Source organism: Stenella coeruleoalba (genome assembly GCF_951394435.1).
Source record: "Stenella coeruleoalba genome assembly, chromosome: 14".
Taxonomy (NCBI): Eukaryota; Metazoa; Chordata; class Mammalia; order Artiodactyla; family Delphinidae; genus Stenella; species Stenella coeruleoalba.
The window spans coordinates 67813301-67828106 of NC_137160.1; the positions used below are offsets into that span (position 1 = coordinate 67813301).

The 14806-nt window shown below is 47.9% G+C and overlaps 2 protein-coding genes across 2 annotated transcripts in view; one reads left to right on the forward strand and one right to left on the reverse strand.

The window, feature by feature from the left end:
* Positions 1 to 5440: 5440 nt before the first annotated feature.
* On the forward strand, positions 5441 to 9545 carry LOC307197290 (uncharacterized protein C22orf31; the record flags this gene model as incomplete). The annotated part of the gene is given in 7 exon segments (XM_079943051.1): positions 5441 to 5473; positions 7753 to 7770; positions 7774 to 7798; positions 7801 to 8215; positions 9102 to 9228; positions 9231 to 9380; positions 9384 to 9545. Coding segments are annotated over 7 exon segments (930 nt in total).
* A 535-nt stretch (positions 9546 to 10080) lies between these two features.
* Positions 10081 to 14806, reverse strand: part of ZNRF3 (zinc and ring finger 3) — a 148555-nt gene continuing 143829 nt past the window's right edge. Inside the window, exon 9 of the mRNA XM_079943387.1 lies at positions 10081 to 13701. Coding sequence (XP_079799513.1) covers positions 13658 to 13701 — 44 coding nt within the window. The 3' untranslated portion in view covers positions 10081 to 13657. The remainder of the gene's footprint in view (positions 13702 to 14806) is intronic.

Below are 14806 nucleotides of genomic sequence, written 5' to 3' on the forward strand. Positions count from 1 at the left end.
GCCCGCCCCCGGGGTCTGTGGTGGGCCTCTCTCCTCCCCCACACTACCCCAGGCAGAGATTCTCCTTCGGCTCCAGCCTAAACCGCCGCGGTGACGCCCCGCGGGGCAGGTCCGGGCGGTGCGCCGGGCGCTTTTAAGTCCCTGGTCCCAGACTTGCAAGTGCGGGCCTGTGCCCCACGCGGCGGCGGGAACCTCAGCCCTCCTGTGCTGACTCGCCGCGCCCTGAGCGGGGCTGGGCTGTCCCCGGCCCGCCTTAGGTGCACCGGCCCCTTCGCCCCCTAGCCATCCCCCTCGCCCGGTCCAAAGACCCGCCACCTCGCCCCCAACCATCCCCCCATCCCAGCTGCTCCCAAAGCTGGGCCCCAAAGGCACAACTACACCCACGAGGCTTCTTGGCTCCGTCACACTACCCACACGACCCAGTGCCACGGCAAGAGTATGCTTGTTCAATCACTGTTTTCCCTGGGTCATTACCAAGGTCGAGAATCCTCTGGCTCCTTATTGGAGCAGGGGGATGCCCTCCACATCCCACCTGGTGTCTCCCACTCTTGCTTACCTTCTCCTTCACCATTTTGGGCCCTTCCCCACCTCCAAAATCACCTCCTCCAACATAACCTGGCACTCCTTCAACTCTTAACTTGCACTCTCCCAGGCAGGAGGCCCTAGAAGGAGAATAAAATGGGAAGATGCAGGTAAAACCATCAGCACAAAGCAAGTACTCAGTAAGCGTGATCCCTCCTCCATTCAACAAATATTCAGTGCGGAGCCTGTCAAGAGCACCAGCAAGACAAGAACTTACACTCCTAGAACTGACACTCAAAAGGAGGGGAGAGGCCAGTCAACCAACTGGAAAATAATGTGAATTTCAGAGAGCAAAATGTACTACAAAAACAAGAAAATGATGATATTGACAGAGGGTGCTCTGTGGACTGTTTTAAACAGAGTGCAGGGGAAAGGTTTTAGCAAAGCAGGACACAGCTGTCTACAGTTTACAAGGTCCTTTCATATCTCATCCTAGTTTCAGAGGAGGAAATAAGAAGAGGCAGATGGGGGGGCGGGGATTCAAAATCAGGTTTATTTGGCCAAGTCTGGGGATTTATGCCTCATGGTAGCAGCTCCCATCTGTCTTACTGCCCTGCAGAAAGGCACCCCTGTTGACTGGGTACCAGCCCCCTTCCTTTATTCTGCTCTCTTGGCCTTGTGTAACCAGAATGGGCTACAGTGAAAAATGAAAATGAAAATGTGGGGCCCCTTGTTCAAAATTTTTAAGAATTTCAAGATGGTGACAACAGAGCATTAAACCAAGCCTGAGGTCCTTCTAAGCTCGGGGGAGGGGGGGGCTGTGTCATTAACTACACACACCCCTGAAATGTTGCAAGCCCATGAAAGCTGACTTGTGCAACAGAGCTCAGAAATAGTGTGCAAGCTCCTGCCCCCACTGGCTGCCATGAGAAACATCTCTCTAGCTGTCCCCAGCCCTCCCTCCCCTCTTTTCCAGCGTAAAGCCCAGCACAGGTGATGGAAACAGCACACAGAGGCTAAAAATACCACCGAGCAGGTCTAGGTCAGGGCACGTAATGGCTCAAGGTCTTTGCTCAGTTATGTGGTCCCTGGCCCTGGCAAGGAGCTGCCTGAGATATTCATTTCAATACTTCACATGCCTCAGTCCTTAAGCAGCTTTATTTCATGGAAAGAGTGAGGGCATTGACTGTAGCCCCCGGGCCTCCAGGAAGATATTGGTGTCTGTCTGTCTGCCGGCTCTGCAGTCAGGCCCTTGGATTCCTCCCGAGGGCAGCAGGATTTGCCAAGAAGCTGAGAGATCTCAGCTGGTGGAGTTTGGGCGATCCTGGTATCTTTGAAACTCCAGGTGCGGTGATTTCTACTCAAAGGGCAGTCATGTTGTGGAGAGAGCACTGCATGAGGAGTCTGATTATAATAACAAGAATGGCAAACCTTTACTGAGGATTTTACTAAGCTTTCAGCAGTGTGCAATGTTTGTCATCACATTTCTCATATGACGGTAGCCCTATGAGGGAGGCACTCTTATGAGCCCCCTCATACAGAGAGGTTAAATGGCTTGCTTAAAGGTTGCCTAGTGGTGGAGGTGGGCTATGACCCCAGGCAGTGGGACTTTAGGACCCTACTCCTCATCACCGTGGTAAATTGCCTTCTTATCTTTATGAGGTTCTAGCAACCAACGCCTACTGAGTGGTCCAGGGCTGGGATTAGGGTGAGGCAAGTGAGGCATTGGCCTCAGGCACAAGATTTAAGGGGGCCCCCCAAAACTCAGTAATCAAGACAAATATTTAATCAATTTTTAAATATATTAAATATATTTAATGGACAGTGTTTTAATGCAATATCTTTAAAAACTCTAAATGAATGTCAAAAAATTAATGATGGACAGGGTTTCCCTGGTGGCGCAGTGGTTGAGAGTCCGCCTGCCAATGCAGGGGACGCGGGTTCATGCCCCGGTCCAGGAAGATCCCACATGCCGCAGAGCGGCTGGGCCCGTGAGCCATGGCCGCTGAGCCTGCACGTCCGGAGCCTGTGCTCCGCAGCGGGAGAGGCCGCAACAGTGAGAGGTCTGCGTACCGCAAAAAAAAAAAAAAAAAAAATTAATGATGAACAGAATCTCAAAACTGTAAATAAAAACAGGACCTAGATTCCTGATTTTCCTTTAGGCTCAGGCTCATCTCAGCACTGATCCTGTCTCCCAGGTTCTGGGTCAGGCAACTAGTGATGGAAAATTCAAGAGAAGCAGTAGTTAGTCTGTTCTGATGGGGGTGAAGGGAGAAAAAGAATTTGGTTTTGAACATAACGAGTTAGCAGTGTCTGTGGGGCATCCAGGTGGCCACATCTGAGAACTCAGAGCCAGGTGAGGAGGGGCGGCAGAATGGGCAGGGCAACCTCATTTCACATACTTGGCCCGTGATAGGTGTGTATTCAGTACATGTGGTCTAAATCACTAGTCCTCCGAGTTTGCATCATGGTTCAGGAATCTTTTCAAGTTCTCTCATCCAAAGTTTTTCTCTTCTCTACTAAAACTTCTACATCACAAACCTCAGATGTGTTCCCATATGGGTGTGGAAGTTTACTTGCTTGGGTGTTAAAATAAAAACATCTTCTGAGGAAATTAAAAACAACTAAATTCCACTAGAATTTGGGGGTGGGGCATGAAGGAGGAAGATGAGAATTCATATAAATTGGCTCAATTTCCTCTTTTCTTTAACTTTTTTTTTTTTTTTTTAAATTTTTGGCTGCGTTGGGTCTTCATTGCTGCACGCAGGCTTTCTCTAGTTGCGGAGAGCGGGGCTGCTCTTTGGTGAGTGTGCGGGTTTCTCATCATGGTAGCTTCTCTCCTCGCGGAGCACGGGCTCCAGGTGCGCAGACTTCAGTAGCTGCGGCGCGTGGACTCGGTAGTTGTGGCTTGCCGGCTCTAGAGCACAGGCTCAGTAGTTGTGGCGCACGGGCTTAGTTGCTTTGCGGCATGAGGGATCTTCCCTGACCAGGGCTCGAGCCTGTGTTCCCTGAATTGGCAGGAGGATTCTTAACCACTGCTCCACCAAGGAAGCCCGGCTCAATTTACTATTTATTCACTGACCCTCCGGAAAGAGAACAGGAGCTCAGAGAAATTAGAGAGAAGAGTGGTAGTAGAGGAGAGAAAGAAAGAAGAAAGATTATCGGAGCTAAAAATACATTGAGCAGAGACTGGCTAAGCATCAGAGACGGGCAGATGTGTTTCCAGACAGAAGCAGTGGCTTAGATATGTCAGGAAGAACAGCTCCAAAGGATGGGTGGAAAATAAAGGTTATTTAGACTGATCTCAGCAGAGTGAAAAAGTTTCATTGGCGAACCAAACTCAGGAACAGGACTTTCAGCAACATGGAAGCCCTATGACCTCAGCCCCAAGGTCTCTGGATCAAGTGTTGGCACCGACAATGGAAACTCTTGCCATGGTTTCAGGACCCTGGATCAAATAGAGTCTTTCCATCCTGACTTTATACTTCTGAACAACCTTCAACAGAACAACCTCTGTTAAAGACTAGTTACTTTCCTTAGTGTATCCTCAGGTACCCGCTTCCCTTTCCATCTAACAAAGCAGGGATATTCGGGACAACTTCTAAAACCAAGGGGAAATGTAGCTCCTGTAGATACATCACCTCCATAAGGTTGATGAATCTGACAAATGTTTAGTGAAGATGGATCGTGGGAAAAGAAATGTCATGATACCCAAGTCAGATCAGAATCATCCCCTGTTTCAAGAGGCTGATTGCTTGACAGCAAGGATTTACTGTGTGGCACAGGGAACTATATTCAATATCTTGTAATAACCTATAATAGAAAAGAATCTGAAAAACTATACTTCAATTAAAAAAAAAAAAGAGGCTCATCACTTGGTCTCATAAACCAGATGGGCACACAGCTAAGGACCTGGGATGAAGTTCCTATAAAATGTTGGGTTAAGTCACTCAGACCATGAGCAACAGGGGCTCAAGAAGGGGTCAGATGAGTGAATGGGCCATAATGTTAATAACATTAGGGACTTCCCTGGTGGTCCAGTGGTTAAGACTCCGTGCTTCCACCACAGGGGGCGTGGGTTCAATCTTTGGTTCGGGAACTAAGGTCCCGCATGCCTCACAGCACAGCCAAAAAAAAACAAAAAAAACCCCAACATTAATTAGAACTTTATTTACTGAGCACTTACTCTCTGCCAGGAGCCATGCCAAGTGCTTCACATGCGTCGTCCCATTTCCTCCGCATAGTGATCCTGGGGTAGGCACTCCTACTATCCGCATTTCACAGATGAGGCAAGTAAGGCCCAGAGATGTGAATTCACTTGCCCATTGAGAAATGGATCTGGGAGCCATCAGTAGGACTTGATGTGGTCTGTGCCCAGGTGTGGTACGTGGATGGGCCAACCAGATGCAAGGCAAAGTGTCACAGCATAGCTCTGAGTGGATAAGAGCAAAGGTGGTATAGACCCTGGTTGGGTTGAGTCCAGCCTTTGTTGGTTACTAGCTTTTGGGCCTGAGGCATGGTCCTTGAGCAACTGAACCTTCAGTTTCTTTTCTTTTTAAAAAATTTTAATTAATTAATGTATTTATTTATGACTGTGTTGGGTCTTAGTTGCAGCACGCAGGCTCTTCGTTGTGGTATGGGCTTCTCTCTAGTTGTGGTGTGTAGGTTTTCTCTCTCTAGTTGTGGCACGCGGGCTCCAGAGCACGTGGGCTCTGTAGCTTGCGGCATTCAGGCTCTCTATTTGGGGCACAAGAGCTCAGTAGTTGTGGCATGCGGGCTTAGTTGCCCCGCAGCATGTGGGACCTTAGTTCCGCAACCATGGATTGAACCCACGTCCCCTGCATTGGAAGGCAGATTCTTTACCACTGGACCACCAGGGAAGTCCCTGACCTTCAGTTTCTTCATCTATAAAGTAGGGATGGCAGCAGCACTCAAACTCATGCAGAAGACTGTTGGTAGCATTTGGTGAGATGATGTTGGTAAAGTGTTGTCTAGAACCATGTTTGGACTACAGTGAGCATTCAAATCAACACAGATTTTACTGAAACAGGAGAAATAGCACAGGCCAAATTACCCTGAGTTATTTCTAAGGAACGTGAGGCTTACTACTAGGGCAGTGTCAATTGAAGGGAGTAACACAGAAGGGAGAGAAGAATTTGATAGAACTTGAAGAGTCTGTATCAGCTGCCATCTGTGTGAACAGCTCTGTGCTAGAAGGAGACACTGAGTGCTTCTTGAGTCAAAGGCCTAGGAAAGTAAATACATTTGCGTGTCTGGAAAGAGGTGGTGTGGGAAAGCCAACCTCAAGATGGGGAAGGAGAGAAGGAAAGCAGAAGAGCAGCTCCATGTGCCATTCTTGCCCTTCTGTCCCTGCCACGCAGAGTAAAGGCAGACCGTAGCCCCAGGGCCCGGTGGCACTTCTCCAGGGTTCACTGGCTTTGAAAGGATGCCTGCCTGCCCAGTCTCCAGACGTTTGCAGACCCTTCCCAAAGACAAACCCTTTCCAACGCCCAGCTCTAAAACTGACCGACCTCTCGAGAGGTGAGGCCAGAGCTTGCCACTGAATTAACCCCACTGTCCTCTCAAGCATCTGTGGGTCCAGATGCCGGTGGCCTGGTGGTGGTTCCACGGTGGCCTGCGGTGCGGTCTGCCTGCGACTTTGATTCACTCCAGGGACAAAAAAAATCAAACAGGCAACGCATGTGATTCCAGGAACTCCTGCCAGACTCATACTCTGTTTTTCCACCATTTCGCTCTCCTCCCCCCGGAGAGGGAGCCTCCTTTGGCATTCTGTACATGAAAAATCAAAACCACCAACAGGGCAGGCACCTGATAAGGAGATAGGCATTGCCCAAGAGTTCCCAGGAAGAGGCGTCTTTGTTCTTGTTTCAAGCCCTTGACACTGCTAACAGCTCTAATTACTGCATTTGCCATGGGATGTAAAATAAAACCGCATTCCAGAAACCACGTATTCTCCCCCGAGAGAAACATGCGGGCAGAGGTGCCCAGGGCTGCAGGAACGTGTTCTTTCATTTCTGGTCCCTAGCCTTGGCAGCTATTCTGAGAACTTAACAGTACCTCCTTTATGTGCACGGAGAAGGGCCCTTTCGCACCTGTAAGGATGCATCTCGCTACCTGTATCCACAGATCTGGTCTGCATATTTGACTACATTGCGTGCAAAGTGTGCTTCTTAAGAATGTCAGAACCTTCAAAATTCACCCGCGCCATATTGGGGAAAATGAGGGCTTGAGAAGTTCCTGAGGCTGTAAGCACAAGAAAATAGAACTTCTTCCAACATAATTTAATTATAAAAATCTGATGATGTAACACCCACCCACACCCACATCACAAACCAGAGTGACATCACAAATACTAGAGATAATGGTTCAAAACTGCATGAGAGGCAAAATCTAAACAAACAGCAATTTGCCCATACGTGACTGAGGCAGAGAAAGACAGGTGATAGAAATATTAAAACAAAACAAAAAACAGAGAAAAAGGAAAAGAAAATACATATTTCTTCCCCCTACTAAGCTAACTAAAATAAAATTTAAGGCAACCCAAATATGGTAAGGTGATTTTATTTTATTATAGATGACATTTCTTAGAAAGCCAGGTCTCTTTAAGTGTGTGATTCTAATCTATCCAAATTGTTCTCTTGTTCTTGGCTGGTCCCAAGAAATGGAGGCCAGCATCATTTACATTGTGCTTTTGCCTTTTTAGACCCCAGAGTATATTTCCCTGCTTAGCAGCTTTTCTTGGCTCATGGCAGTCTGGTTAGAAAGTGATTTCAGGGCTTGGCACGATTTTACCTGCTGTCATTTCTGGGTTGCAGCATAGTTGAGGAGTGGCTACAGCTCCTATAGGAAGCTTGAGCGATCCCATCTCCCATTCCTTTCCTGCCATGGGTTCCCTTAGCTTTCCAGGGGACAGAAATGGTCTTTAATTCCTTATAAATGCTCTCTGACCCTCCCTCCGCTTCCAGCCCAAGCATGCTATGTTCTCTGAGAACCTGACCATCACTGTGACCTTGTGAATTTCTACTGCTTCCCTACTTGGTACAAAAGGTTTTGGTGTGCAGGAGAGAGGTTGTGCAGAAAGATTTCTAAGAGCTGTGTGGAAGGAATGGTCTATAAAAAGATGTTAATACTTTACCTCCAAAGTAGACCTTCTAGTCTCTGCTTGAGAATTGGCCTTTTTTATTCCTTTTCTCCCCCTTATAATTCTAGCATCCAATCTCTGTGAGATGAGATCCCAGCAACCCCACCTATGGACTCTGACAGTCTATCTTATGAACACCAGGCTTCAGGACTGCTATGTGGACTCGCCAGCTCTCACCAACATCTGGACAACCAGAAAGTGTGCAAAGCAGAACATCAATGCTCCCGTACCAGGTACCACCTCTTCTTGGGAAGTTGTAAAGAACCCATTAATTGCCAGTTCCTTCTCCCTGGTTAGACTTTTGCTCAGGCGACAACTGAAGGAGAAATGCTGCCCAGTACCACGCAAGTTTGGAGATGCGAAACCCTCAAAGAGATTAAAGCCCAAGGACAATTCAGCAACGAAAGCCGCCCAGCGGGGCGGGATAAGAAACTCCATCAGTTCCAACAGCAAGTGGCCAGTGGGGCAGTGGCCAGGTTCACCCAGGCACAGGAGGCCTGCAGGAGGCGTCAATGAGGTAGGTGATGGCTGGTGGTGGAGAAAATGTGATGGGGTGGGGAGAAGGAAAGGTAAGCTAGGGCTTCATGCCAAGAGAAGGAAACCCTGAAGTTAAAGACAGGATTGTGGGGGGTCAGGATGGGGGTGGGGGCGTGATTTAGTGGAGAGAGGACAGATCTGGGGTCATGCATATTTCTCCTTTGCTCAGTTTGAGAGGAGGATAAAGTGGCTTTCAGAAGTGGAGACAAAAGAAACTTGACTTGAAGCAAAAATGAGGATGGGAAAGGCTCAGATGCACATGCTTGAACCCCAGAGCTGAGCCACAGATCTGGTCATGAACGTCCACATGGAGAACTTGGCGCCCAGAGGCCTGATCTGAGTCCAGCTCCGTTAGTCCACGGTGGCCGGCAGAGCTCAGAATGCACCCTGGAGCTAGGTGGTCAGTGTTCAAATCCCAGCTCTGACCGTAATTGAGGGGGACCGTGGGCTCAGTCTCTTTCTACCTTGGTTTTTGTCATCTATAAGATGTGGAGAAACAGCCCTCCCCTCACAGGGTTTCATGAGGATGAAATGAGTTAATGCATGCAAAGGGCTTTTGAGCAGAGCCTGGCACAGAGTAGATGTTTAGGGTCCTGGGTGGCACTCAGTAGGTAACAGCCGTGGTCCACCTTCTGGCTGTGTGGCCTTGGGCAAACCCATTCCAATTTCCTTGCTTTTAAAGCTGTCTCCTGCTGACCTTACAGGGCTGTGGGGAAACACTCGCAGTGGTATCCCTGAAGGAATTCGGTAAACTAGAACATGCTAGACAAATGTTGGTTGTGGCTGTAACCAAGACTTGGGGACACAAATCCCAGATAATTATCCTGAGCTCCCTTCTCAAGTTTTAGCTTTGACTTCTCTGCTTTCTTCCTGGCTACAGTAAAGAAACTTCAAAGGAGAAAAAAGGAACACTCTGCCAAGATCTTGAGAGCAGATATGCTGAACATGTGGCTGCCTCCCAAGTGCTACCCCGGGACATTGGGACAGTGTCCTGGAAGGGCCGAGCCTCACCTCACTTCCGGAAACCAGGAAGAGACAGCAGCTGTCGGAGGATGCATTAACCACCCATGGCCTCTGCACAGAGGGCCACTGGGCTCTGCACCACACGGTGGTGGAGCCAATGCTGTGGAACCCTTCAGGGACCCCCGAGAGGTACACTTAGGAGCTGGGCAAGGCCATCAAAACAAAGCCCTGGGAGGCTCTTTGCAGCCAGGCTGCCACCCCTGAAGGTGCTCAGAAGGACCCACTGCCAGGCAGGAAGAGGCCAGAGGTCCACGAGGAGCATGCTCCCAAGAAATGGCCCAAGTCAAAGAGCGAGAAATAGGGACAGGAGCTCACAGGATTAGGGTATTCTCTGCTAAATGTCCGAAGAATAAACACCACTTTGCACCTTCCACGCGATCTCAGAGCACTTTACAGATCAGTGACTACCCTCCCCGGGAAACAAGACAGATGGGTATGAGATTCACTTTAGACTCGGGGCCCCTCTCCACCTTCATGATTTGGTCATTTCCAGGCTGGATGCTTAAGCTTTTTTCCTACAAGTCCCTTTTCCTTAAAGAGGGGCTGGAGGGCCTCAGTCTTCCAGATAGGAAAAGGCTTAGCAGATGAAGTCGATGGTTATACCCAGTTTACGGTCCCTATGTTCAAAAAGTGGACTGCTGGGATTGACCACCATTCCCCCCATAGGGCTGAGGAGAAAACCTATCACCACCTCAGAGACATAATCTCAAACGCTGTCTCTCAGATACTTGCCCAGACACCACCTGGATCCCCAATAACCTGAACTCTGTGTTAACAGGAGAGGAAATTACACAGATGCTCCCATGAGTGAGCGGATGTTATTAGGCACTGCTTCAAGCAGACCTCTCCTTTGTGGAATCTGTAGACCTTTACCAAATAGAGCAATGACAATATATAACGTACTTGATAAAATTGTATTTTTTTTTTACAGTCATTTGTACAATTTGTTACAAAACCATAGAAGACTACAACTTGTTTTAAATCATTTTTGGTCGGCAAATATGTAAAATCTGTGTGCAATTATCATGTATTTACAGGGCCTCATGTTAGTCATTTTCAATGATTATTCCAACGTCACACTCTCAACATAAGACATGGCTTAAGATAAATATATTAGTAAATAAATATTCTGAGAACATATTTCCATAAATGAAATGTGCTGCTATACATATACAGAATATACATAAGTTGTTTTCTAGCCTTTAAAACATTTTTTTTTTAATGGTAATGTTGGAGAAGGAGCCCTTAGACCACTTTATTACAAAATCTTTACAGCAAAGTCTTTACAAAATATCTTTTAAGTGCTATGGGAGAAATTTTTAAAAAAACATTTTAAAATAGTGCCTTGTTAGACCAACACAATAGAGTTTATATAAAGAATAGAAAAAGGCAGTTCTGTTTAAAAAATAATACTCTTGATTAGTAATTATTTTTTAGACCTCATTTTAAAAGCATTAGTCCTGCATGAACTTTGAGTAGGAACTAGCAGCACATAAGGGAGGGTGTGAGTGGTGGACAGCAGAGTGGTGGACGTGTCATAAAACGGCGTGGGTTAGGGTTAGGGTTAGGGTTAGGGAGAGGCAAAGAGACGGAGAGTTAAGGCCAGCATCCTGGGGCTGTGTCTACTACAAAGAGGTACCTGGTGGACCAGAACTCCCAACCCCCCATTTTTAACTGGTTCTAGCACTCTTCAGTCTACATGGCTGTCCTACACCCAAGGCTGAGCCACGGGACCACACCCAACAGTCACATTCCTGCGCGCGTGTGTGTTTGTGTGTGTGTGTGTGTGTGCGTGCGTGTGTGTGTGTGTCTCTCTCAATGGAAGATGTGATGCTCCCAGTTTCCATAGCTATGTAACTCCCACATGCCACTGAGAGGCCACCAAGAAAAGGTACTTGTCATCATTATTGGAGTCTTACGACTTCAAAGAAGACATTTCTTTTGATTTGAATGGTGAGGCGATATAGTTGGTCACCATACTCTGGTGACCCAACACAAGTTTAAGACAACGGCTGAGGTTTAAAGCCTGAAAGTTTCACTTTTCTGTTTCTACCACCTATAAACTATGAAAATTAAATGTGGTTTTTTTGGCCATCTGTAGTTACTGCTCTTTCAAATGAAAATTGGACTCATTTATTTTAATAAGCCCAGTTGAAGCCACATGCTCTCCTCATCTATTTATTGCTTAAGGCTGCTGAGGAGTGGTTTTCCAGCCAGGGCTAAAGAAAGCCACTTTGGGGGTATGATTTCAGACAAGGAAGATAATATGCACTCAAAGGCATTAAAAACAAACAAACAAACAAACACAAAGCCACAAACGAACAAACAAAATCTCAACAATGAGAAGCTGCTTTTTGTAGTTCATGTTAGAAGCCATACCCCCCACCCCTTCCCTAAAATCACAAGATGCAAGCTGCTGTCCTCAGCAGCTGCTACTCCTGGCCCGAGGAATAAAGGCGGCCCAGATCACGTGTCACGGGGCTCAGGCATTTCGCACACCCTCGCCAACAGGTGTGCTGGGCACAGGCGGTGCAGGGGGTGGGGGTGGGGGCAGCCCCCAAGGGACTGCACCTCAGAGGCTGGATGACAAATCTCACCACAGTGAGCTCCTTAATGGCAAACGGCTCAATCGTTTGATGCTGGAATTTCTTTCTGACAAATCCTGGCTGGAAGTAAGTAAATTTCCTCATCACAGGCTGGGGTTTTTAAGAAAAAGGGATTCAGTAAGATTCTCATTCAAAACGTTGTGATGTGGACCCTGGGCTGACCTTCCCTGGGCCTGACTGGAGAAGAGCCGTCACAGTCCCCTGGCAGCCCAGGGTGGGTCTCTGCTTCCCCACCTACAGGGGGCCAGGACTCAAGGTTCCTATTCAGCAAATGAGCATTTCAGATGACAACAAACACCTGCTGAATAAATGAATAAACAGAAGTGACCAGAAGAGTTAGTGAACACAAGAGCTAATGTGATTAGTTTCTTCTAAAAAATTTTTTAATAACAAGAAATACATTGGACAAAAAGGATAACGATCCCTGATCTGAAATAGCTTTAAATAGATTCTCCCTTTTAAAATGGAAACTTTTAAAAAATGGTTTGGGTTTTTAAACTCTTCTTCCCTCTTAAAACAACAACAGCAACAACAAACAACAAAAGGTTGGAACAATATATAAAAACCTACCCTTTGGGTCTAAACTATCTGATAGTCTCTTTCACTCTGTCTCATGGAGAATCAATACAGAATAGTGCATTAGGTAGAAAGGATAGTAGACATTTACAGGCGAGATGAGCAATTTCAGCCACGAGGCAGAGGGCTGAACAACCCTGAAGCAATGGGATGGGAAACGTTGTCATTCAAAGGGAGCTCAGACCCTATCGGGTCCCGGCGACGCGCACCCAGGAAGGCAGCCCAACGCCGGAAGCAGCCGGGGTGTGTGTGGCCGGGCACACACGGACGCATGCGCACAGGTCCGCTCCGGGGCGCCCTCCATCCCACCTCTCCCACAGCTGGGGTAGACACCAAGGCTGCAAAACCACGTACATTCCTCCTGGGTGTCTCTCCCCACACACCCCGTCGAGCCATCTCTGCAGCCAGTGGCAGGAAGCCCAAAATCAGGACTGTAAACTCTGTCCTAGTTAGGACGATGACCAGAGGGGACAGACTGAGGACACTACGCAGAATCGTCCCTGTCACCCTGGGGCTTACGTAGCAATGGCTTGTCCCGGCTCCGCAGTGCTGCAGACCTTCCACCCGACCCCAAGCTGTTTCCATCAGCTGCCTGAAGGTGCAGGCTGGAGAGGCATGGCTTCCGAGAAGGCCTGACATTTTGTATGTTGGGATTTGCCACGAGAAAGTAAGAGGCAGCATTGCATTGTTCCTCAGAGTTTGTACCCATATCAACTAGCTTTACTTCAAGTTTCTGGTTCATTTTCTAAGGCAGGTGTAGCCCTGAGCTTTTCAAAGGCCTGAGCTCCCTCCAGGGAGACAACAGTATCTACACATGATGTGGTTCAATTACTGCAGCAGTGATTTTTTTTTCAGCAAAAGTTGGCGGTTAGGGTTCTTTAAAATATATATTTAAATAACTTTTTACATTTACATATAATATCTTAAAAAACAAAGCAGAGAAGTCAATCCCACACACCTCGAACCCCAAGCACACACACTTTACAAAACAGAAGAGTAACATGTTATCAAGAGGCAAAAGACTAAGAGAATTTTGTCTGTTGGTTTGTTAATTGGGAGGAGGGGTTGCCACACGTGGCTCACATTTTGGGTTGAGGAGGGCTCTCTTTATTACCACTTTTGTGTTTGTCAAAGCTAAAAAAATCTTTTTTTTTTCTTTTTTTTTCTGTAGGAAGTCAGAGTTTGGAATCTCCATACAGTTCCCATTTCCACGGAAGAGTTCCATCTGAGCTCAGGCTCCAGGGCCTCCACTGTCGGCCAGGCGAGATCTTGGTCCTGGGAGAGAAAGAACAATCGTCAGGGGAGGGGGCCAGGCCCGCAGGCTTTGGGCACCACATGCAGGGACGAGGCAAGGGACCTGGGGGCCCATCCCAGCGTGTGGTGGGCTCTCAGAAGTGACAGCTCTGGATGCTGGATGGACTGTGTATATGGTAAAGGGCTGAAGTGGAGCCCCCTTTCTGAGGGCACGGAGGCCTTCTAGGGAGCCGGCCTCCCACATTGGGCTGTGCAGAGCCTTCTGGAAACCCTTAGGCAGCATGAAAACACAATGTACAAAAGATGTGCCTTGGGCCCTGTTGCAGGCACTGGGAAGACCCCCATTGCGGAGCTCCCACACCTCACAACAAAGTAATTTCAGATTGTGAAAACCTGGGAAGTAAACAGAGGGTGTGAGAGTGAGCTCGGAGGGGGCTGGAGGCCGGCTCTTAACCCAAGATCTGCAGGAGAGAAGCGGTAGAGAGGCCTGGAGGCTGGAATGAACCTGGCACGTTGGAGGAACAGGACGGGGGCAAGGCGGCTGACATCATGAAGAAGGAGGGATGCGGGAGGAGGTTGGGCGGGGGCGGCAGGGCCTGATCATACAGACCTGGGTGAGGGGTTTACATTTCTAAAATTTGGAAGGTAATGGCAAGTCAGTGAAGAGTTTTCTGGTATAAAGACAGACTTATGTTTTAAAAAAGACGACTCTGGCACCCACGTGGAACAGAAGGCAAGACTGGCCACAGGAGACCAGTCAGAAGGCTACTGCCCTCACCCTAGAGAGAGGAAATAGGCCTGGCTGCGGACAGCAGGCGGGGAGCAGAGCAGATCCACGTGGGGTTTACTTTGGAGTTGGAATTGTCCCAGTGCTATTCAAAGGTGCTAGACTGCACACTGTTCACTACTGAAGACAAAAGATTTGGCAACTTTATCACAATTTGATGATGTCTGCTGAATCTAATAATAAAAAATCTGGACTTGGGTTTTGCATGTCTTTTGCTAAGTTTCATTTTTCTGGGGATTCAATTTTCTGGACCAGGGGAAAACCAGCACATGTGGTTCTCACAGACAGGCTGAGAAGCCCAGGACCCTGATGCATGAGGGGCAGGGCAGGCTCAGGGCT